This window comes from Alosa alosa, chromosome 3, assembly GCF_017589495.1.
Source record: "Alosa alosa isolate M-15738 ecotype Scorff River chromosome 3, AALO_Geno_1.1, whole genome shotgun sequence".
In the NCBI taxonomy this organism is placed as follows: domain Eukaryota; kingdom Metazoa; phylum Chordata; class Actinopteri; order Clupeiformes; family Clupeidae; genus Alosa; species Alosa alosa.
Window position 1 is genome coordinate 17,431,935 of NC_063191.1, and position 23,869 is coordinate 17,455,803.

General features: G+C 40.8%; 3 protein-coding genes across 7 annotated transcripts in view; 1 reads left to right on the forward strand and 2 right to left on the reverse strand.

The window, feature by feature from the left end:
* LOC125291550 (coiled-coil domain-containing protein 148-like) overlaps positions 1 to 4,480 on the forward strand; it is a 39,544-nt gene extending 35,064 nt beyond the window's left edge. For 2 of the 3 annotated variants that reach the window (XM_048238335.1, XM_048238333.1), the window contains 2 exons: positions 1,488 to 1,625; positions 3,878 to 4,480. In XM_048238335.1, the coding sequence (XP_048094292.1) occupies positions 1,488 to 1,625; positions 3,878 to 4,024 (285 nt within the window). In that variant the 3' untranslated portion in view covers positions 4,025 to 4,480. Of the gene's footprint in view, positions 1 to 429; positions 568 to 1,487; positions 1,626 to 3,877 lie in introns of all 3 variants that reach the window. The other variant, XM_048238334.1, reaches the window with a different exon arrangement.
* A 3,414-nt stretch (positions 4,481 to 7,894) lies between these two features.
* On the reverse strand, positions 7,895 to 10,627 carry LOC125291551 (uridine phosphorylase 2-like). The gene is made up of 8 exons (XM_048238336.1): positions 10,469 to 10,627; positions 10,307 to 10,376; positions 10,002 to 10,116; positions 9,733 to 9,891; positions 9,375 to 9,489; positions 8,883 to 9,092; positions 8,639 to 8,785; positions 7,895 to 8,444 (listed from the first exon to the last, which is right to left on the reverse strand). Exons 2-8 carry the CDS (start codon positions 10,357 to 10,359, stop codon positions 8,305 to 8,307), a joined length of 939 nt encoding a protein of 312 aa, XP_048094293.1. The 5' UTR covers positions 10,360 to 10,376; positions 10,469 to 10,627; the 3' UTR covers positions 7,895 to 8,304.
* Positions 10,628 to 12,356: 1,729 nt separating this feature from the next.
* Positions 12,357 to 23,477, reverse strand: LOC125291553 (uncharacterized protein C7orf57 homolog). Of its 3 annotated transcripts, none has more exons than XM_048238341.1 (7): positions 23,357 to 23,477; positions 22,862 to 23,047; positions 22,596 to 22,698; positions 21,836 to 21,983; positions 20,955 to 21,040; positions 12,999 to 13,096; positions 12,357 to 12,619 (listed from the first exon to the last, which is right to left on the reverse strand). In XM_048238341.1, the coding sequence occupies exons 1-7, from the start codon at positions 23,403 to 23,405 to the stop codon at positions 12,567 to 12,569; spliced, it is 723 nt and encodes a 240-aa protein (XP_048094298.1). In that variant the 5' UTR covers positions 23,406 to 23,477; the 3' UTR covers positions 12,357 to 12,566. The 3 variants fall into 3 exon arrangements, with proteins under 3 accessions (XP_048094298.1, XP_048094296.1, XP_048094297.1); XM_048238339.1 differs by having other exon boundaries at positions 21,836 to 21,998; XM_048238340.1 differs by having other exon boundaries at positions 12,357 to 12,691; positions 21,836 to 21,998.
* Positions 23,478 to 23,869: the final 392 nt, after the last annotated feature.

The following is a 23,869-nucleotide window of genomic DNA, read 5'->3' on the forward strand; positions in this document are numbered from 1 at the left end:
CACACACACACACACACACACACACACACCCTTTCATTCTCAATATCTACCCGTCTCTCCCCTTCCGTCAGTCTCTCTCCTCACCGTCTGTTCCTCCATTAGAAGTCAGTTTTATCTGTCCCATCATCAGATTGCCTCTGTCATTTAAAGCACTGCACTAGAATGGTCGCATTCCACCAATGTCGACTCAGGTGCTGCGTTCATTTCATAGCACTACCGCCCCCTGCTGGGCGTATGTGATGGTGTAGCTGGCATATTTCCGTACTCATTTCCCTGAAGCAAAACTTTTTAATTAGCACCATGCTTAAGCCTCTTTAGAAAACCTCTCATTTTCTCTCTCTCTCTCTCTCTCTCTCTCTCTCTCTCTCTCTCTTTCTCTTTCTCTCTCTCTCTCTCTCTCTCTCTTTCTCTCTCTCACTCTCTCTGTAGGTGGCTGTAGTGGCTGATCCTGACCCAGAGAGGATGATGGGAGATACAAGGGCTTCAAAGAGGCGACAGCAACTAGCAGATGAAGAGTTTGTGCTCCAAAGACCCCTCTACTACCTGAACACTTACACGGATACACAGGTGATGCACACATGTACACTCACACACACACACACATGGATGCACACAAGTTCATAGACATAGACAAGTTCAGGAGCTTGCACATCTGATACTCATCCTTGACATCTGTTTGATAATCACAATCACCTATCTTCACAATCATTCTCACTCACTCAAAAGCACTCACTCACCATTTCACTAACTCACTCCTCTCAATCACCCATTCAAAGCGCTCACTCACCATCACTCACTCTCAATCCGTATTAACTACTTTCTCACTCATTTACAATCACTCATTCACAAATCACTCCATTCACAATCACTCATTCACTCCTCACTCCCTCTACCACTCACTCCTGAGATTTCTCTTACTCGGTCAAGCACTCCATTCACTCAGTGTCTCAATCATGATCATGCTCATTCACATACTGTACATACATACAAAAATGCGCACACACACACACACACACACGGATACAAGAACACACACACACACACACACACACACACACACACACACACACACACACACCGCCTTTCATTCTCAATATCTACCGTCTCCCCTTCCGTCAGTCTCTCTCCTCACCTTGACTGCACTGTCTGTTCCTCCATTAGGAAGTCAGTTTATCTGTCCATCATCAGATTGCCTCTGTTGTCATTTAAAGCACTGCACTAGAATGGTCGCATTCAAACAAATGTCGACTCAGGTGCTGCGTTCATTTCATAGCACTACTACCCCTGCTGGGCGTATGTGATGGTGTAGCTGGCATATTTCCGTACTCATTTCCCTGAAGCAAAACTTTTTTTAATTAGCACCATGCTTAAGCCTCTTTAGAAATTTTTCTCTCTCTCTCTCTCTCTCTCTCTCTCTCTCTCTCTCTCTTTCTTTCTCTTTCTCTCTCTCTCTCTCTCTCTCTCTCTCTCTCTCTCACTCTCTGTAGGTGGCTGTAGTGGCTGATCCTGACCCAGAGAGGATGATGGGAGATACAAAGGCTTCAAAGAGGCGACAGCAACTAGCAGATGAAGAGTTTGTGCTCCAAAGACCCCTCTACTACCTGAACACTTACACGGATACACAGGTGATGCACACATGTACACTCACACACACACACACATGGATGCACACAAGTTCATAGACATAGACAAGTTCAGGAGCTTGCACATCTGATACTCATCCTTGACATCTGTTTGATAAACAATCTCTGTATAAACAGTCATCTCTGTGGACATTTTTAAGTAAACGGTTTTGAGAGACCTCCACAATTTGACGAAGGCCCTACAACAATGTTTGAGAAGGGAAGGGAAGGATGAGCATCATACAGGAATCCTTTACTCATCTACTCTCAAGGCCAAACAATGAGTTGGTACACATTAACTATACCTAATCAGCAGGATGTTTCTTTGCTCTATGTGGGAATGAGGGAAGTGTAGCAAGTCGATGTGTACAAACATGCCTGCATCATGTCATTTATGTTAGCCTCTATGAAACTTCTACATAGTCAGTCACCTGATTGTCCCAAACATAAACTTCTTAGAATGGCATAAAGAGCTCTTCCCCTTTTGTTGTTTGGGAAATGTGCCTTATGTTACTGTCATTGTCTTTAATCTTAAGTCCTGTCTAATAGTGCAGATGGAGTGAATTGGCCCTCTAAAATACACCCTGAATGAATGCTGCTGATGATATGATATGATATGATATGATATTGTGTTCAATATTAATCCAAGACAACTGGTGTGAGACTGCAGCTTTATTCTCGATACCGGGAGCATGTTACCCACATGAAATGTCAAAGTAACAAGCCCAAGACAATTCTTATACACTTAACACACACATGGAAAATCACAAGATACCTCCCCCACCAATGATAACAGAGATCAGGCCTAATGGCCTTCTAATGGCCTAGGACAGGTAGCCAGCTGGACGACTATGAGACGACTAACAAGTCGCCTGCAGATCACGTTCTAAAAACATCCTCCATTGTGAAGTTTTTTGTGAAGTTCTAAATTGAAGACCAGAACCATTTTAAGAATATACAAAGCCACATATTTGTAACATTAACTTGATATTGGTCATACCTTAGAAATTGTAGCTGGGTTAAATTTTAGCCTTTGGATCCAAATCCCTTTCCCATTCATTCTTTAAACAAGAACAGAAGCAGAGCGCATACACGCTGTTCGCACGCATAGAGAATAAAAGAAAATAAAAGCTTGCTCACCTGGTAGGTGCTTACCTGGTGTAGCCAATGGAAGCATATATTTGCAGTTCTGTGGCCATTCCGTGTTCGTGCCATAGGGTTCGTGCATGATTGTTCAAGGACAGAAAACAATTGCTTCTGCTCACAGGCCTTTTCTCCTCTGTACTGCCTGGTGTAGCTATAGCACTAAAAATCTTAGGAAATACGAAATAGGGCTGTGCATTACCTGGTGAAAAAGATCTTTTGTCAGATCATGGAGAGATTTCTGATGTGAAATAACTGTAAAAGGCCTCTGCATTAGTTAGGGTGGTGTTGGTGATTGCTATTGAAATGTTAAAATGGAATTGACCGAATTGAAATCATAACAGCTTCTGAATTCTTAATGATGGGTAATGCTTAAACTTGTAACCTAAATTATTCAAAAAGGTTGTATCTTTATTATTTAAAAAAATTAGATAGATTTCCCATGCAAACTTTGAAAATTAAAGTATTGAAGAATCAGATGAAAATACACTTGCTTAATATATAAAGGCTTGTAGGCCACCTAATATTGATCATTTAAATGTAAAAAATCACATATTATGTAGGAGGATTACCCTCGCAAGAGGGGCGAGGGTCTATTTGTTTCAAATGAGTAGCCCTCCATATGATGACCCCTGGCCTAGGCTATGTTTGTGTCATTGGGGGTGAAGACAATCAGACACCCTACAACAAACAGTCTTCTCACACTCTGAAACTTTCCACAGAGGGAGGCTTCAGGGACACAGAAGAATGAAGGGCACCATATTCTCATAGTACATATGCATAGTTAAACTAAACATTTAAATAAATGAGAAACCTATAGAAAAATAATACCACAATATGATATGATATGAATTTTGTTTATAGTGTGGAAACTTTTCAGTGATACCACATGAGGTCCGTTCAATGATAGCTATACTGGACTACAAGTTCTAATCTAAAGTAATAGGCTGCGTGGGCTGTAGCCAGCGCCTGACATGAGATGCTGTATGAACTGTGTGCTGCTTACTCAGACAAACGTATCGATCACTGTAAGTGGGGGGGGGGGGGGGGAGAAGAGGAGTGGAGAGAAACAGTGAGCGGGTAGATTGACTGTGTCTGCTTCACCCATGCAGATTGTGTCTGATCCCAGAGTGAGGATCGAACAGGCCCTCCGCCAAGCAGGCCTGCACAGCACGCCCTACGCCAAGGAGCTCTTATCCACAGTCCAGCCCCCGAGACCACCAAGACGGGACACGCAGTCCATAGCCTTCAAATCCTGACATTAGTATCCACCCACACATAGGCACAGACGTACACAGACTACCAAATGCGCCTGCACACACAGACACGCTCATAAACACACACACACGCACACACACGCACACACACACACACATGCACACATGTACACATAAACACACAGATCATAATCTGAATGTTCTCTGCCGCAACCCCTGTGATGACCTCAGTTCTGAAACATCTAGATGGCTGACTTGTTAATGATTCACATAGGCACAGGAACAAAACTAACAACATGACTATGAGCATTTTTCAACCCACAGTCCTAGGGTGGAACTGTCTAGAAATAATTGAACAAAAGATGGCCTCAGAATTGTTATTGAATCAGTAGATAAAAGATAAGATAAGATTGCAGGCAATTTTCAGCCTACAATGAGTATTCCCATGGGTAGAGCCCTCCAGAAATTATTCTGCGGCAGTATTTCAAAATTGTTATCAGAACAAATAAAATATTGATTCTGTCTGAAAGAGTTTAAAGTGATCTTCTGAAATGATCTTCTTCTGCCCTCATATCTCTTGGGGACTTTTACTGTTGGGGAAAGTTACACGGTCACAATGCTCTTTAACAGTAACTCATAGGGCTCTTTACTGTTTGGCTTGGCAAAGGACACTGCAGCCAGGCCATAAAAAAACAGAATAGACATGCGACTTCTGGGTACTTGTGAGTAAGCAGGAATACACTCAGCTCCTATTAAGTCTGATCTCCAGAACACTGGTAAGGAGCCAGGGAGAGAGGGGAGAGGGGGCAGAGAGGAAGACCAGCCCATGCAGGTGTGTGTTGTGTTGGGGTCTCTTATTTACTGAAGTGCTTGCAGCTCCAGTAAAATCCATTAACCTGCTAGTGGTGCGTGCTGGTTTTTCTCTCTCGGCAGAAGAGAGCACTTGACAGCGCTGACTCAAAGCCACGAGCGCATCCTCAGATTAATAATCAGGGAGCTGCTCACGACTCAGCTCTTTGCTCTGATTTCCCAACCATGTGAAATCCAAAGTGCTGTCACTAGACCTACAACGGGACACAAGGTCATTTAGTCATGTAACAGATTTTCATCTCGTCTGTGCATGCGTGTCGGCTCCATCTTCTTTGCCTCTTGCTGGCTATAGAGATAATTTGGCCCTCGAAAAGAAAATTGGACAACAAAAGCTTGATGATGTCATTGACTGTCCAGCCGAGCTTGGGTTTGAAGCATCTGCTAAATGATGCAATGGGAGATGTAATTCCAGGGTAATGGAGGGTCAGGAGATGAGCACTGTGCAGCTGGAATAGCAAGAGCAAATAGGCCTACTAGATATAGACACTACTTAATGCTGAGAGCTATTTTCAGACTCATCTCTTCCAGATTTGAGTTTAGTGCTCCTGAAATAAACCTCCTAACTGCAAGTGCAGGACCTAATGAGGATGTTTTCATTCTTTAATTCTGCATTGTCATGGCACTTTTCATGAATACTTAAACCTATTACATTAACACTATGAAATGCAAAATTGTAAATGCATCTTTGTAACTGTAACCACAATAATATGAAATCCAGTGTATATGTTGAGAATAAATATTTGTTCTTGAGGATAGATGACAAAATATAGTCTTGGTGGGGGTTAAGCATTTCCATGGCTACAAACACCGTATCCATGGAAATGATCGCTCAAACTGCAGAGCAAAAGAGCAGAAACGGGGACTTCAGCAGGCAATAAATGCCACTGGTTCCTGCATGATCTGGCAAACAACACGCACACGCCTAATGCATTTCCGTGGCACAGTGGGGTACGTAGAGCACCCCTGGGCCAACAAGAGCTGGCAGAGCACCTAGTCAGCTCCCACACAGGTCTACTTCTCTGCTTGACACTTCCGAATAGTGCTTGTGAAATTAATTGGCTTTAATATATTGATTTCATTTTCTTCATTATGGCTTTATGTCATCACGTCTGCTTTTATCTGCTAAGTCTGAGACATGGTTCCTGCATTATTATTTAAGCACAATAGATTCTCCTTAAACAAGCTTTTTGGTCGTTTAAAAAGCAGTCACAGCCTCCTGGTGTTTACATGTGAAGACAAATATAGCTTAATGACTTGGCTGTAAAAGACACATTCTTATCAGTGCAATTATCAGTGATTTCAGGCAATAGTTAACAGAACATTCTTGTACTTTTCAGTAACTCAAATATCACATCTCAAGAGACCTTGAATTTGTTTGTCTCCAGTTTGATATCTCCCAGCCCTATAGCATTACATGGAAGGCCTTATGCAAAAGTCTAGAAATGCATCCCCTTTTACAGTTTTTCTCGATCGTTTTGATACCTGTGTCAACTCTGACATCACATTTTCAAAACAGACTTTCAAAACACCCATGTCTGAACAAAAGCACTCTGGCCAAAAGGACACATTTTACTTGCAAAAGGCTGTCACTCTCTCAAAACACTTAAAAAAAACACAGTAAAAGCAAATCTTGCCTTCAAACAACACATCCTGTCGTCAAATCACTGTGTGATTTCAATCAATCAATACACACTGGACAACAAAATGCAAAATCTAGTTCTCAAAATGAGCATTTTTGCTATGTCTATTTCTTTCTAATTTTTCAGGAATCAGGAAAAATTGTGGAAAGACAAAATGTACTGTATTAAAAAATTCCTCCCAAGATGTAACTGTCATTTACATATAAGACCTAAACACCTAGGCAAGACAAATTTCATTGAACTACTAGTCATTTTTCATCGAAATAGACTTACAGTAAACACCTTTTGTACTGTTTTCTTCACTAAATAGGCAATACAGTACAGTAGTCTAAATGTGCATTAGATCCGATAGCCTATTGCAAATAGCAGCACAGAACATACATCTCTTATGGATAATGAATGATTGGTAATTAAAGAATTGTGCAAAGGAGTTTCACACAGGTGTATCAGAGATTCAGACTTATGCAAGGAATCTATACCACCTGTGAAAAGATGTTTTCCTTTTGTTTAGCATGGGAAAACCAATAGAGTTTGGGGTTTTTAAATGACTTCTGCTGTGCAAAGAAAGTGTTCATGAAGACCAAGTGGATCCCAGTTTCCTTAAGCAGGTCAAAGCAATTGAGAAAAACTGTAAGCTTGCTGCGCAAAAATAAACAATTTACTTTAATACACACACACACACATATATATACTATATCCAGGCCCTCAAATTTCACCGTCTCAAAAGACATTGAATTTGCCTCCTGTCTGTTGTCTTCCATTCTGATCATTGCATGGAAGGCCTTCACAAGTTATCACTTTTTAATCTTAATTTGGTAACACTTTACTTGACACAGGGTCCCTAATCCTAACTCTAACCCTAAACCTAACTTGTTTTGACAAAAACCAAATGAGACTTAATAACAGAAATGTTATGTCATAAATGTTTATGACACGTTCATGTCAGTGTCATGTCACTCTTATGTCGATACTATCAAGTAAAGTGTAACCCTTAATTTTAATCTAAATTTAATAACCAAATTTACGTTTACACACACACACACACACACAAACATACTACACAATACAATGATATAGTTTCGTCAAGGGTGTATTTAAAAAGCAGCAAGTAAAAACAACATATAAATGTACACATTGAAATGATGCATCAAATCATGGAAACATATTTGCAACATTTACAACTAGGTAACAAAACATGAATGGTACTCCTAATACACATAACATACCTGAATAGCCTGAATTTCCCCTTGGGGATCAATAAAGTATCTATCTATCTATCTTACATTACATTACATTACATTTAGCAGACACTTCTTGACCAAAGTTACTTACATATGTCAGCTATATTACAAGGGATCACATTGTCCCCGGAGCAACTTGGGGTTAAGTGCCTTGCTCAAGGGCACAACGGTGGAAGCCGGGAATTGAACCGACAGGCTACTGCACGCTAGCCCAGCTCCTTAACCACTACACTACCACCACCCCTATACACATTTATACACATAAATGAATTTACATTATAGCTCGAGAGTCTTAAACCCTCCACAACAAGCATTGCAACCATACTCTACACCAAAGAGCAAAAAAGGAACGATGGATAACTAATTATTAGATTTAACAGATATATTGTTTGTTATTCAGTGTCTAAAGTACCACTTTGAAAGTCACTTTTCCAAGTGCAGAAGTGCCACGGAAGTATAAGTATATAAGTATATCCTTCCAACAGTATATTTAATCAGCATCCCTTTTAAATAACTATTAACACTTTTGTACATATACACAGATCAGACTTGTGGCCTGGGTGGGCGGTATTTAGATCAGGCCCAGAGTCTTCTTGATGAACTGGGCGACTAGGCACTGGGGCCTCTGCTGGTACTCCACCAGCACCTCGTGGGGTGTGGAGATCTGGTCTCCGTCGAAGCGGTTCAACAGAGTCACGCACACCACAGCAGCTGCAGAAAAACAACAAGGCATCATCAAGGGGGGGGGGTGAACTAGTAAACTAGTAAAGGTTGCTACTGGTAACATGGTTCATCTACAGATTCAGATTCAATTGGCAAGTCAGCTATATGAGCTTGCTCGTAAGTGACTTTGGTCGCCCTGCTAGATGTCTCATATAATGTATGAGGGTGAGTGAGTGTAATACCTTTGAGGTTGCATACACGACACATGGCAGCGAACACAGTGGACTCCATCTCAATATTCCTGACACCAGCATCGTAGGCTTTCCTCAGGTACTCCAGCTTCTCCTCGGTGGAGAAGGAGCACAGAGCTCCGTCCAGCCGACCCTGACCTGAGCGGGGGAGAGGACACACGACACCGGTCAGTCACCACCCCTCTGGTGTCTTCATTTCAAGTGCCATAAGCAGGCGGTCATTAGAAATCACTACCTTCATAGAAATCGTAGGTGCACATGGTGTTCCCGATGACGGTGGGCAGATCAGGCATCTCCCTGGAGTACTGCAGTAGCTCATCTGCCAGATCCGCGTCCAGCTCTGTGCTCCTGACAATCACCTTCCCCAGGACCACCTGGTCAAACTGGGGCCTGAAGAAGCTGTCCACGGCTTTGTCTGTGACCACCACTGTTCCTGGGGCCAGACCTTTCATGAGAGAAAAATACATAGCGTTGGTGGCTATTAAACTTAGAGACTGCATATACAATATAATCACACACACCGTAATATACCAACTATTTGGAACCTTCAAGTAGATTTCCACTACTGCATTTTACCAACTACATTTTAGTATTGACAACATCTATTTTCCCAAAAGTGTGTGTCTTCCTGAGATGCCTAAGATAAGGTCTGCTTAAGAACCAGGTCTGGCTCTTGCAAGGCCACCTAAAGATCAGGAAGCGGATGAGGATGTGTGTCAGAACCTACCAATTCCTCCTGAGGTGCCAATACGGAAGATGTTGACGTCACGGCAGCTTGCGTGATGGAGCAGCTTGATGAGCTCATGGAGCATGATGGAGATGGAGGGTACTCCCATGCCATGCTAAACAGAGAGAAGGGAAAACAATTAGCATCCAGTGTCATTCAATGTAAACTATGGGATGCTTCAGAGAAGTAAGGGAAAGGGTGTAGTTATAGCTCCTCACTGGTTTTATGGCAGAGCATGTAACGTTATATAATTTGTTATGCAATATGTAAACACTGAAACAGCAATGATTCTCTGACCTAACTGAGCTTGTGCAAACCTTTGTCTATATGGGGGAAACGGCTGTGTTGTGCAACTTACGCTGATAGACAACACAGGCCCAACTTTGTACATGGAATAGCGGTCTGTCCCCTCACAGATATCAGTAATCTCATCCGTGTCCCCAGGCAAGCCTAGCTCCTGGTGCATGAACTTAGCAAAAGCTCTCATGCGATTGGCACTTCCTCCAACACATACAAACTACAGGGAGTGCACAAGAGAGAATACAAATCAGATAAGTCTCCAGTTTTGGTCCAGATAGATAAAGGCTGTAATGGGCTTGGTATCAGGAGCCAAAAATTCTCACAAACCTTGACATCCCCAAACATCTCAGGCAGGTTGTGGGTCTTGGTCCCCAGGTTGAAATGGTACAGGATGTCTTCCTCCATTAAGTCCAAGTGGGGATTCTTCACATGTATCTGTGGTCTGTGGGAGCAATAACAAGAATCACAAGAGTTTAGTCACTTAGATGAGGTTTGAGTGAATGTATATTTTAATATGCCTTTTTCCATTACGTAGCAAGTAATGTTATTAAAGCGCTCTTCCTACAGATGTACATTAACTTTCTAGCTGGTAAATTAAAGACTTGATTCCTCATTATACACAAATAACTCACTTGATATAATCCTCCTGCTCCGTTCCCATGCAATTTATTAAAATGGGCGCCATGGTTACAGTTTTCTGTGCTGTGAAACAAAAACATAAGTTCACACACACACTCTAAAGTAAGTAATGTGAAATCTGACATTTTAGAACTTCAACTTAACATTGAACCTACCTTGGAAATGGGAGGATAAATGTTCTTGATGGCGTAGACAGGTAGTTAAAGTGAGTTATTTCTCCAAATTATCGCTCTCCAAGTTTCTTAAGAGTTTCTTAAGAGTTCTTGCCACCTCTGTAGCTAAGGGGAAATAAAAAGATCTGTCCCTGACTGTTGATATACACTTGAACCGGTGACCCCCCTCGTTGGAGTGATTGGTTGCATGGGGAGGTGTTCTGGTGTCGTATCCTGTGACTCACTTCCCCTGCCCCCACGGTCAACTCCCCTTAGACACATCAGCTCTCCAGGCTGACAGAATGTCACAGCAAACAAACTGCTCTTCTTAATCTTTCAAAACAGTGCAGTGAGGTACGTGCTAAATGCTGTCTACATGTAAAAAAAAAAAAAGATACAGTACTGAAATCTCAAAGTGTGACATTATTGTTCATGAGTATTATGTAACTTTGTGGTGTGATAACTCCCCGATTACTCAGATTATGTGTCATCATCAAAAAACAAGCAAACATGCAATGTGTCATGATATTACTTTTATTGTGAATAGTTGGTCATATCACGTAGCACATGTTTGCCAGGACTTTAAAGACCACTAGTAGGCCTACATAAAAATGTTGGCATGCAATTCAAGATTGCTATTAACATATTGCATGTGCATTGTGGGGGTGGGTGGGGGTATTAGTTCAGATTGTCCTCACCTTTCAGGCCATGTGACATACATAGACTATGCCCAGATGGCAATAACTACGGCATGATTATGTAAGTTTGTAAGTGTGTATGAGTGTGTAGTACTTATGTACTTTTAAGTGTGACTTCAGAGTAAAAAGTCTCCAAATTTACATCTGCATCATTTATGGACAAGTGTGTCTTCCTCATTTACAAGAGAACTTTTGGTTACACGGAACAGAGTAGTAAAGTAAAATATGAGAAAATCTCTCCAAGTTTAAATGTACAGCACCATAAAATCGAAGAGATGCAGCTTTAAGTTAAGGGCCGAGTACATAATGTTACCGGGAAAACAGGTCTACAATTTAACATTGTCATATGACACACTTCTCAGAACCCTGACAAAACAAAATACCACACCAAGTCAATACATTAAAGTTGCTAGATCAGTACTTTCAGGTTTTCAATGTGATTTTAATAGCACAACATAACAACACATCTTGACTTGTAGTGTACACCTATACACACACACACACTAGGAGCATTGAGCTCACCAGGAGCACACACATATTAAGAGCACATAGGGCAGCCCTGCGTCTGGGAAGTTGGGAGTTAGGTGCCATGGATGTGAATGTGGTGCTGTTCAATCACCCACATTTTTCTTACCAGTCAGGGCGAAACTTCGCACTTCTTTTTTTGTTTCAGTTCGTATGATCAACACCTGATCCTTGATCAACACAGTAAGCCTCAATACCGTAATCCATGGCTCAAAAAAGGATGATTGTGCATGGCATGATAGTGTTTTCCCAGTATTGCTCTCTAATCAAATTTCTTCACTTCACTCATCATCTGACTCCCTTTCTCTGTCTGTAATTTAACCTTTTGGCATACCATTTTCTAGTTTGTGATTACAAGCGATTGTTTTGGACAACAGTGACTGACACTATTGTACCTTAACAATGTCTCAATATTGGTGGGTGGCATTTTGAGCATTGTTGAATATTGCTATATTGTCATATGCTGTTGACACTGAAATGTGTATTTTGATGAAAAAATTGCATTGAGTGCTGACTATTTTTAAAAATACTTTTTGTATTCATAGAGTTCTTTCTATATTACAGCAAATCTTTCTTATTTGTGATTGCCGTATCCTTTAGCTGTACCTTATCTGAGTCTTTTTCACTAAGGAAAAAATCCATATAAGTATAAGTCAACAGATCAGTACTTTTGGATTTTCAATGTGATTTTAATAGCACAACATAACATAACTTCAAAAAATACCACACAAACATTATAAACACACACACACACAAGAATCACACATTCCTTTAGAGTTGACATCATGTCTCTCAAATGTGCTGAACCTATCCTCAGCGGTCAGAGGGAGAAGTCTGCCATAGCGAAGAGTGAGCTCGTCTGTGCGTCCACAGGACTGCTACTCTTGGGTCTTCCACGGAGCTGCGCGGCTTCTCCGAGCAGATGTCGCACCTGCAGCACAAGAACACGCCCTTCATTAGGCCCTGTCCATCAGCCCAGTGGTGTCTGGTGGCGGAGTGAGATCTGTAAATAGGTCAGATCTCACTAGATGCAATGTGATTGTACTGCTTACCTGTCAGATTGGTAGTACCAGTCAGAGTTTACAATTTCCTCCAATGGGAGAGGTCAACTTACAACCTCTACTGTCTCTCTAGAATACATAGGCTGACATCACCTTGAGAAGTTCTGGTATGGTGATTCGTGTTTTTTTGAGTGGACATCTAAGAGGCAAGTATGGTGATTTGTGTTTTTTTGAGTGGGCATCTAAACCCATGTTGTGGAGTGGACAGGCACATAAACTGGCTTGGTGTGGCAGGGTTGAAACACTTACTGTGTGCAGGGACTCTTGCAGGACTCCTGTCCTCCTCTAGGTAACCAAAGCTCAAGAGTTTGGACATGCTCACAGGGGCTGGGTTCTTGTTTAAAGCCCTGCAGACACAAAAAGTTTGATTCTCAACAGCAGGAGATATGGGACCAAAAAAAGACAAAAGGACATTAAACTTTGCACCTGCTCACATCCTTATTTGATTTTCATCAAGGTTTCCGCTGAGAAGGTCACCCTTCAAAAAGCGCTGTAGTCAGTGGCACATTTGCAATGTGACACTCAGCTGAAACAGTGCCGTAAATGTGTAAACTGAAAGATGGATGGACTGTCTAGTCATTTCCATCCCCCACCCCCCTCCACAGAAAAGAAAGAAAGAAAGAAAAAACGTTTGGGGAATTATTACTCTTGTTTGACAGAGCATGTCATCCAGTAAGCGATTAGAACAGGGGGGCTCGGCATGTGCCAGACACCTCATGCCCGGAACAGATCCTGTTTGCCTGTTTACAGGTCACCATGTATCCGCAAGTTCAACCGTGGTATCTGCTCATTCCATTCTTCACTAAAAGAGCCAAATTAAACATCGGAGCAGCCCTGTCCCCTTCCCCCTACTTTGCCGTTAGTGTGCTCTGGTTACTAATACACTGTCCTACCGGGCACTTGCGTATGCACAGCTTGTTTATGCAGAAATGGTTGCTCTTTGATCACTGTCTGCTGGCAGTTTAGGGCCATATTATTCCAGGACGCAGACCTTGAATGAATATATCCACACAACAACAAAGGTATGAAGCAAGAGAGAGCTATGTGCTGCAATAAAGACACACCCCATTTCTGTGAGTTTTTCCCCCGCTAATTTTCACAGAGCCTAAATACATTTGTGCACTGCAAAAAATGAATTCTAACCAAGTGTTATTGTTCTTATATTAAGATCTATCTGGTATTGTTAAGATAAAAAATCTATTTGGTATTGTTTTTAGTATGAAAAGACTTACCTAGTGCCCTCTCAAAAGATCATTTTGACTTAATTTAAGAAGACTTTAACTTATTTTAAGGAGTCTTATCAAGACAAATTTGCTCACCGCACTGGCAGACAAATTTGCTTGTTTTTAGGACAAATTTGCTTAACGCACTGGCAGACAAATTTGCTTGTTTTCAAGATGAGATGTCTTAAAATATTCTTTTTTAAATGAAGTCAAATGATTTCACAAGAAAGCGCTAGGTAAGTCTCTTTATACTGAAAACAATACCAACTGTTTTTTTCTTATCTTGATATAAGATTAATAACACTTGGTTAGATTTTGTTAGATAAGCAGTTTTTGCAGTGTGTGGTTGAGGTTCATGGTTCCTTTGATAATTAACACACGTGATGAGGACAGGGGAACATACACAGAGAGGACCAGGATCTCGGAAACTGGATCATTCTAGGATAAGATATTACATGCTCCTGTGATATGATTTATGGTAGACAATATGGCAATAGTCTTCTTTCCATCAGTATACAGTACACATTGAACATTACGTTCTCATAGCTCCATCAGGCCCTGTTGTGACTGTGGCACTGTACCCACAACACTGAGACTATACACAGAGACTAAATACCACATGTTCAGCCCCTGTGCTCTGTGTTTGTAGTTCAGAGGTTCTTTGAACCCAACTACAGTTCAAAATTGAGCAACCCTTTCTGGTAACTTTGACTTTCGGTTTCCTTCGTTGTCAGGGACGGGTTACATATGACAGTGAGCTATTTTAGCACATAGCACACATTCAACGTGACTGGTTGCAATCACCTGACACTCAAAAAAAGCGGAATGTCTTCCCACCTCAATCTCAAAGTCAAAGTCAAAGTCAAAGTCTGCTTTATTGTCAATTTCTTCACATGTCAAGACATACAAAGAGATCGAAATTACGTTTCCTACTATCCCACGGTGGAGACATATTTTACCAATTAGGTCCACAGACAAACATAACATTCAAGTAAACAATATAAAAAGTAAAAATAAGAAGGCACATACAATGAAGAAAATAAGAGCAGCAAAATTTGAGTTGAAATTGTGCAATTGTGCGTACAGTAGACAGTCAATATAATAGTGCAAAAGTCAGGCCAATAAATGGCTGAGGTAGTTCTGTTTGACCTAAGTATGCAAGTGGCATAGTGGTGCAAGTTATGTAAGAGCAGCAGAAGTGTGTTCAGAAGTGTTTTCAGGACAACAGGACAACAACAACAAGTTGCAAAGTGTGCAAGTGTACAAGTGGAGTAGTGCAAGTGGAGTAGTGCAAGTGGAGTAGTGCAAGGCAGCCATTGTGGGTCCAAAGTCCAGGATGTTATGTAGCTGAGGGTGGAGGGGGAGAGGGGGGAGAGAGTTCAGCATCCTAACAGCCTGGTGTATAAAGCTGTTGGTGAGTCTGGTGGTAAGGGAGCGCAGGCTTCTGTACCTCTTCCCAGAGGGCAGTTGATCAAACAAATTGTGAGCGGGGTGACTTGCATCACTCACAATTGTGGTCGCCTTGCGGGTGAGGTGGGAGGTGTAAATGTTCTTCAGGGAGGGGAGTGAAGCACCAATAATCCTTCCAGCTGTGTTCACTGCGCGCTGCAGGGCTTTCCTGTTGTATTCAGTGCAGCTTCCCCACACAGCGATACAGCTGGAGAGGATGCTCTCAATGGTGCCTCGGTAGAATGTGGTCATGATGGCTGGTGGAGCACTTGCTCGCCTGAGTTTCGCGAGGAAGTACAGGCGGCGCTGAGCTTTCTTCGCTAGTGATGCAGTGTTGGTGGTCCAGGAGAGGTCTTCACTGATGTGCACCCCCCAGGAATTTGGTGCTGCTCACTCTCTCCACCACAGCACCGTCGATGGTCAGTGGCAGGTGTTGGGTGTGACCTCTCTCCGGAAGTCAACAACAATCTCCTTGGTCTTGCTGGACGTTCAGCAGGAGGTTGTTGTCCCTGCACCACGTGGTCAGAAGGTCGACCTCCAACCTGTATTGAGTCTCGTCGCCCTTGGTGATGAGACCCACCCAGATTGTGTCGTCAGCAAATTTCACTATGTGGTTGTTGCTGTAGGTTGCAGTGCAGTCATCGCCAGCAGGGTGAAGAGCAGTGGACTGAGCACGCAGCCTTGGGGGCCCCGTGCTCAGTGTGATGCTGCTTGAGATATTGTTGCCAACACGTACTACTTGAGGCCTCTGACAGAGGAAGTCCAGTAGCCAGTTGCAGAGGTAGGTACTGAGTCCCAGTTTGTCAAGTTTGCAGATGAGTTGTTGTGGTATTATGGTGTTGAATGCAGAACTGAAGTCTATAAACAGCAATCTCACATATGAGTCTCTTTTTCCAGGTGGGTGAGGGCTGGGTGGAGGGCAGAGCAGATTGCATCCTCTGTGGACCGTTTGGCTCGGTATGCAAACTGGAAGGGGTCCAGGGTGGGGGGGAGAATGGATTTGATGTGTGACATGACAAGCTGCTCAAAGCACTTCATGATGATGGGTGTCAGTGCCACGGGGCGGTAGTCATTGAAGCAGGATGGAGCAGTTTTCTTCGGCACAGGTATGATGGTGGCAGCTTTGAAACATGATGGGACGATGGCTTGCTTCAGGGAAGTGTTAAAGATGTCTGTGAAGACATCCTTAAGCTCCTCAGCGCAGTCCTTCAGCGCACGACCTGGGATGTTGTCTGGGCCTCAATCTGTTACATTTTCATGGCAGTCGCTTTACTAACAGACACTTCATAAGACACTACTATTTAACACTGGCTACTTGGTCCAGTTATAATGAATACAAATTAGAAAATTTGGGACGTTGTGTAAAATGCAAATAAAAACAGAATGTGATAATATATAAGCTTAAGTCTCATAAACCCATATTTAGCAGCAAAAAAGACAGACAACATATCAAATGTTGAAAATTTGGACAATTTCATGGAAAATATATGTTCATTTTGAATTTGATGTCAACATGTTTCAAAAAAAGTTGGGAAAAGTTTACCACTGTGCTGCTTCACCCCTTCATTTAACAACATTCTGTAAATGTTTAGGAACTGAGGAGACCAGTTGCTAGAGTTTTGAGAATCAAATGTTGTCCCATTCCTGCTCGATATAGGATTGCAGTTGCTTAACAGTATGGGGTATTCTTAATCATGTTTTTCATTTCATGATGCACCTAATTTGACAGGTCTGGACTGCAGACAGGCCATTTTAGCACCTGGACTCTTCCTCTATGGAGAAATACTGTTTAAATATGTGCAGAATTCATTTTGGCATTGTTTTCCTGAAATATTTAAGGTCTTCCCTGGAAAAGACATTGCCTGGATGGCAGTATATGTTGCTCAAAACCTGTATACATCATTCAGAATTGATTGTGCCTTGTCGGATGTGCAAGATGCCCATGCTGTAGAGCACTAAAACAAGTTGGATAGGTTGGATACTTGGATAGGCCCTCTCCTCTTTAGCCCAGATGAGTCCATGATTTCCAAAAAGAATTGCACGTTTTGATTGGTCTAACCACAGCACCTTTTTCACCCTACCTCAGTCCATTTTAAACAAGCTCAGGCCGACATAAGACAGTGGTATTTTCTGTATCATGTCTAAATACAATTTTGGCTGTTGCATGGTAAAGTTTACACTAGTATTTCTGAATTGAGTATCAAACTGTGCACATAGACAATGGTTATCAGAGGCTTTCCTGAGCTCATACAATGATTTTCTTTACAGAAACAGGTCTGGTTTTGATGCAGTGCCATCTGAGGTCCAAAAGACCATGGCCATCCAATATTGTTTTTCAGCTCTATCCCATGTTTGCAAAGATTTCTCTGGATTCTCTGAATATTTTAATTATATTATGTACTGTAGATGATGAACTCCCCAAATACTTCATAATTTCATGTTAAGAAGCATTTAAATGACATTTGTTTCATCATTTGTCCACACAGGGAATACCCCTACATCTTTACTTCTAAGAGACCCTGCCTCTCTGTCATGGCCTTTCTCATACCCAATTGTGTTGCCAGTTACCCTAATTAGTTATGAAACATTCCTCCTTTTGTTTTCTTTATCACTAAACAACTTTTCCAGCATTTTGTTACCCCCATCCCAACTTTTTTTTTAACATGTTGCTGGTATCAAATTCAAAATTAACATATATTTTCCATGACATAGTCAAATTTGTCATTTTCAATATTTGATATGTTGTCAGTGTTCTTTTTGCAACTAAATGAGTTTAAGAGATTTGCAGATTATTACATTCTGTTCGCATTTTACACAACGTCCCAACTTTTTCTAATTTACTAAAACTTTTTCTAAAATACCATGAGCCTAAGCACTAAACCAAATTCCAGGCGATGATTCATCATACTGGCAATAAAGCATTGGCTTGATTTGTAGTGTACACCTACACACACACACACACACACACACACACACACACACACACACACACACACACACACACACACACACACACACACACACACACACACACACACACACACACACTAGGAGCATTGAGCTCACCAGGAGCACACACATATTAAGAGCACACATACGCAGCCAGAACAGAGGGCAGTCCTTACTACAGCGTCATGCTTTCTTGATCAATACAGTAAGCCTCAATACCGTAATCCATGGCTCAAAAAAGGATGATTGTGCATGGCATGATAGTGTTTTCCCAGTATTGCTCTCTAATCAAATTTCTTCACTTCACTTATCATCTGACTCCCTTTCTCTGTCTGTAATTTAACCTTTTGGCATACCATTTTCTAGTTTGTGATTACAAGCGATTGTTTTGGACAACAGTGAGTGACACTATTGTACCTTAACAATGTCTTGATATTGGTGGGTGGCATTTTGAGCATTGTTGAATATTGCTATATTGTCATATGCTGTTGACACGGAAATGTGTATTTTGATGAAAAATTGCATTGAGTGCTGACTATTATCAAGATACTTTTTTGTATTCATAGAGTTCTATTTTACAGCAAATATTTCTTGTTTGTGATTGCCGTTTAGCTGTACCTTATCTGACTATTTTTCATTAAGGAAAAAATCTATATATGCTGTAAGTACTGTATATAAGTATAAGTACCCTTTATTGACAATTTGGTCTTAATCAGATCAACTGACATAATAATTATTGAATTGAACAATTGAATAACAACATACTGTTTGATTATGTTTCATTAATAAAGATAAGCCTTCTTTCTTTAAATTCATTGAAGAGCAACTATTACACTTTTGAGGCCTGTTTCATTGTTATTTTAGGTCAGCACCTTATCTTGGCTGTTTAATCCCTGGGTCGCCATTCTGCATAATGAAAGACCTATTTTAAAATATAATAACACCACCAGCAAGCCACATGAGAACTTGCCTACCAGACATGTTGCATTGGCTGCTAATCAGTCTAATACAGCCTTTGTTTTTTTAGAATTTTACATAATGCATGCTTTGTTTAATAAACAAGCTTACATAAACAATTAATTTAAAAGTTGGCATAGAAACACAATTTATGACATACAAGACAAATTATTTTGGGATAAGCCAAGACGTTTTGAAGCATCCCAACCTGATAAGTGAAGTATCAATTTCCCCCAAAATGATTTAACACATTACAACTAGTAAAAAATCACTACCGACCTGACCTCTTTGATTGCAATGTGATAAAGAAGAAAATGAAGAGTTTGGTTCCAAAACGCTATATCTCCATTTTTAAAAAACATTAAAAAGTCATGTAATTTGATTGTGTATTTCAGGTAATATTAATACAATTGCAATTGTGTTGTTTGATTGAGTAAAGTTAAATCAAACAACAATACCCAATTACTGTTCTACTGAAATTACTTGGAAAGCCAAATGTAAAAAAATTATTTATGAAAATTCGTTAAAATGGAGGATATAGCGTTTTGGGACCAAACTCTTCAAATATTGTTATGTCTGAATAAAAGCAATTTTAATATCATGAATAGTAGTAATAGACACTGCAGCGTTTTGAAATTTTAAGTCATTATAATCACATTAATCAACATTAATTAATTACATTTTTGAATTCTACAGAAAAGGTTAGCCCAAGAAATAAGCAATATTGCAATAAGCGAATGGACGTCTTGCAGAGGGATATGAAAGACGTTAATCAACCCATTGCCTTTGACAGCGGTGATTATATACTTTGCCGGTGATTATATAGATTTAACATAGGCCCGAACGTTGGGAAGGCCCATTCATGTGAATGGAACTTTCTGCAGCACTCTGAAGAGCCGTGTAATAAAATCACATTAATCAACATTAATTAATTACATTTTTGAATTCTACAGAAAAGGTTAGCCCAAAGGATCCATGAATGTTGGGATTTGGACAAATAGGCTTATTTGCCAAAATGCTTAAAATGACTGAAAACTTCAAAGGACGTTAGTTTCAAAACTATAAGTTGTGGATTTCTCTCTAGGTTTTGTGAGTAGGTGACCTGTGAGCCCCTGGGTGATCGGACATGAAATTACTAATTTCTGCGAGGGCAAAAAAAGAGAAAAAATCTCTTGGGAAAACACTATGTGGTTGACACTTTAACCAGTATGGTGCCCCTGCTGTATGTGTTATGACTCTGACCCAGCCCGCATTTACCGTATAAACCATAAACGAACAGTAATTCTATGATTTATGTAAATATTCCTTATGAAACATTAAAATTAATTATGATATTTCCTATGCCCCCCCCCCCCACAAAGTGTCCATTTTAAACCATTCAGAAAAAAAGTAAAGAAAAATCCACACACTCAAGTCTTTTACTCTACTCTACTTGTTTGCAAAGCCTTGAGTGTGCAGATTTTTCTTTACTTTTTATCGAGTTACTTGTTAATCCAGCACCTCAACAGATGAGCGGTGATTTTTTTTACCTTTTTACCAAACCATTCAGAAAACAAAGCCCAAATGTGAAATTCAAGACTGCCATCTTGTGGAGATATGGTGTCAATGGCAAAATAAAATAACTCACTGTTTTCTGAACTTATTGGCCTCTTGGTATTTTGGTGATATGGTCAACTTCTTCAGTTTGCTTGCTGAATCATCAATGTCAAGTGTCTGAGAAGGGTAAAAAAACAAGTTTAATTTTTTAGGAGCAGTGTATACACTTTGAAAGGGCCATTATATCAGGGATTTCCACAGGACCAGATGTGACATACACAAGAGGAGTTATGGAGTGTAGGATATGCTATGCTATGAATATTTGCATAGCATGACTGCATGTTTACCCATCTATCCATCAGTAAATGTTTAGCATTGCTTTACACAAGAGGTGTTCAACAGCAGGATGTATATAGGTCTGAATTAGGGCTGCACAATTATCGCAATCGCAATATAAACCAACACAATTACATATTTGCAAAAGCTACAAATAATCGTACAGTGAATTTTGTCACATTTATGCCTTTTTTGTTCATGTCATCCTCCTTGACTGTGCCACTTCTGGTTGGTGGGTGTGCGTAGTACATGAGGGGCACAGAAACTCTGATTGGTGAGCTTCACAGTTGGTCAGGGGCCCTGTGCTTTTTCTGCACTGGGCGTGCTCACCAATCAGGGGTGGCACAAATTAAAGAGATATTTGGAATATTGAGCTGAATCATTTGACATTGACATTCATTGACATTAAAAAATCATATTGCAAATTGCAATATCTGTCAGAAAGATTGCAATTAGATATTTTCCCCAAATCGTGCAGCCCTAGTCTGAATCATTGCTTAAGTAAACAAATTGAAAATTGAAAAGTTTTTTTTTATTTTATAGCCTACACCTCATGGCTCATGGTCATTAAAAAAAGACACTGATTTGAAATATAAAGAGTAATTTAAGTCACACTTTTCTTTTCACACAAGTCACCTCTTCAGTAGTAATACTATCAGCCTCTCGCTCCCAAGCGGACTTATTATCACTCCCAAAGGGAATATCTAGCGGTTGAATGGACTTCTTTGCACTTTTCTGGAACTCCTGATGTACCAAGAACCTTGGATTGATTCCTTTAGTTGGGCTGTAAGTAGAGAAACTGTGACAAGAGTCCCTTTGGCCCAGAATGATGGCGTAACTGTCAGTGCAGTTGCCCTTTCAGACCCTTTTGCATGCCGTCAAAACAAGAAATAACAATCCCACATACTGATCAGATTTAAACATTCTTGTGGTCAAACACTAGAATACAACAATGTAATAGGTAAAAGGTAGCCTTCACTTCAGATTCGTCTTGCCTTTGACTCATTAAAGACTGCTGATGTTATGGTGTTTGTTCCATGTTAGTAATAGGCGATCAGGGATGGATTACTGCACGGGCCTACTGGGCCCAGGCCCAAGGGGTCAGGGGGCCCTGAAGCCCAAGCCTTTGCATGGAATCATTGCCTCAGTATCAACAAATCAGGATGTAGGCTATGAATCTGATTGAATTTAGTATTGGCCATCCCCAAAATGCACCAGAATACAGGAAATCACATCAAACAAATTAAAAAAAATTCTGGGGGAGGACCCCCAAACCCCCTCTCCTACATTTACAACAATTAGTGGGGGCCCCTTAATACATCTGGGCCCAGGGGCCCGAAAGTTCATAATCCGCCCATGTAGGCGATAACAATTTTAGTGTTTTGCTCAGATTTACCTGGATGACTCATTGTCATCTGAGTCAACACAGAACCAATCGGGAGGTTTGTATGGTGCATTTGTTTTGACGGTCATATCTGTTTCTTCATGCCTCAATAATCCTGTCAAACGATCAAACACACTGTCAGTCATATTAATGTAGGCTAATCAAGGCAATATAAACACTGAGTAGCAAAAGTCTATCCAAAGACAAAAAAGAACCCAATTTATCAGGTGCAAGTGCAACTTGTAGGACTACATTTTACATACGGTAATAGTAAATACCTTTGTGTCCACCTTGTTTTGCAAGTTTGACATAATTTGAATCTGTCTCGAAAACGCCTAAACGGCGGCAACTGACACTGTCATCAACGGGGTCCTGAATGTCGAGAGACAGTCCAGGAATCTGCGAGGTGACTTTAGGGCCTTGGGGAGTGGCATCACCTTTATGTTCGTTGCCCATTTCTGTCTCTGGAAAAGAAGTACGAGGAAGTATGAGGAACAATAGTTTAACTTTTATTAGGCTATGTTAGGCGTTGTGAGGCCCACAAAAGACAACTTTACCTATAATGCTGTGAAACTATAACGTTATGCTTCACTTAATTATTTTAACTTAACGTACGTTAACGCTAGTCCTATCGAGCTATCAGCTAACGTTAACGTTCTTACTTTAACACGACCAAATACACATCATTAAGTATCACTTTCTCTATTAAGTAAAATTAGTTTCAGGGGAAAAAGAAGCGCAACTCTGAATCACGCAGCTCAGCTTTAGCCTACCTCTCGACGTTTCTTGTTTATGCGATGTGTCTTCGTGTAACGATAACATAAAAATGTTCTACTTCAGAGCTATCCCGCTTCAGTTGCTGTTGTGTTTACGCGTAACCATGGAAATGAATTTACCGCTGGGAACAGCTGTAGACCGTAGCCTACGTTCTGCTTCGCGTGTCGCATTTCCTCACTTGCGACCTGCGACAGAATGGACAAATGAAATAGTCCTCGCCAGGGGCCTCTTTAGGCTACAGAAAAATATCCTACAGTGCACCCGGGGGTCTTAAAAGTATTGAATTAAAGTCTTATATTTAATATTGTCAAATTAAGGCCTTAAAAGTATTGAAGTCTTATTTTTTCCTTTGGTAGCCTATAATTCATGGATAGGCCTGGGGTATACCGTAACATAAAATATATTGTAGCCTAGGCTAGATCCCAAAGGGAAAATATACGCGTCTCTTCAAAAATAAACAAACTATCGCTTCTATTTTGAAACTAGTGTTCACGGTTCTCATCCCTCAA

What these genes read in the sequence shown, in the direction of transcription:
- LOC125291551 (XM_048238336.1), bottom strand. Translation starts at nt 10,359, where the DNA reads ATGGCGCCCATTTTAATAAATTGCATGGGAACGGAGCAGGAGGATTAT. An exon ending in TGGCACCTCAGGAGGAATTG is followed by an intron (nt 9,093 to 9,374) that starts GTAGGTTCTGAC and finishes CTCTCATGAAAG; the next exon opens with GTCTGGCCCCAGGAACAGTG. An exon ending in TCGTGTATGCAACCTCAAAG is followed by an intron (nt 8,445 to 8,638) that starts GTATTACACTCA and finishes GTTTTTCTGCAG; the next exon opens with CTGCTGTGGTGTGCGTGACT.
- LOC125291553 (XM_048238339.1), bottom strand. Translation starts at nt 23,405, where the DNA reads ATGTTATCGTTACACGAAGACACATCGCATAAACAAGAAACGTCGAGA. An exon ending in TAAACAAGAAACGTCGAGAG is followed by an intron (nt 23,048 to 23,356) that starts GTAGGCTAAAGC and finishes CTTCTTTTCCAG; the next exon opens with AGACAGAAATGGGCAACGAA. An exon ending in AAAACAAGGTGGACACAAAG is followed by an intron (nt 22,699 to 22,861) that starts GTATTTACTATT and finishes ATCGTTTGACAG; the next exon opens with GATTATTGAGGCATGAAGAA.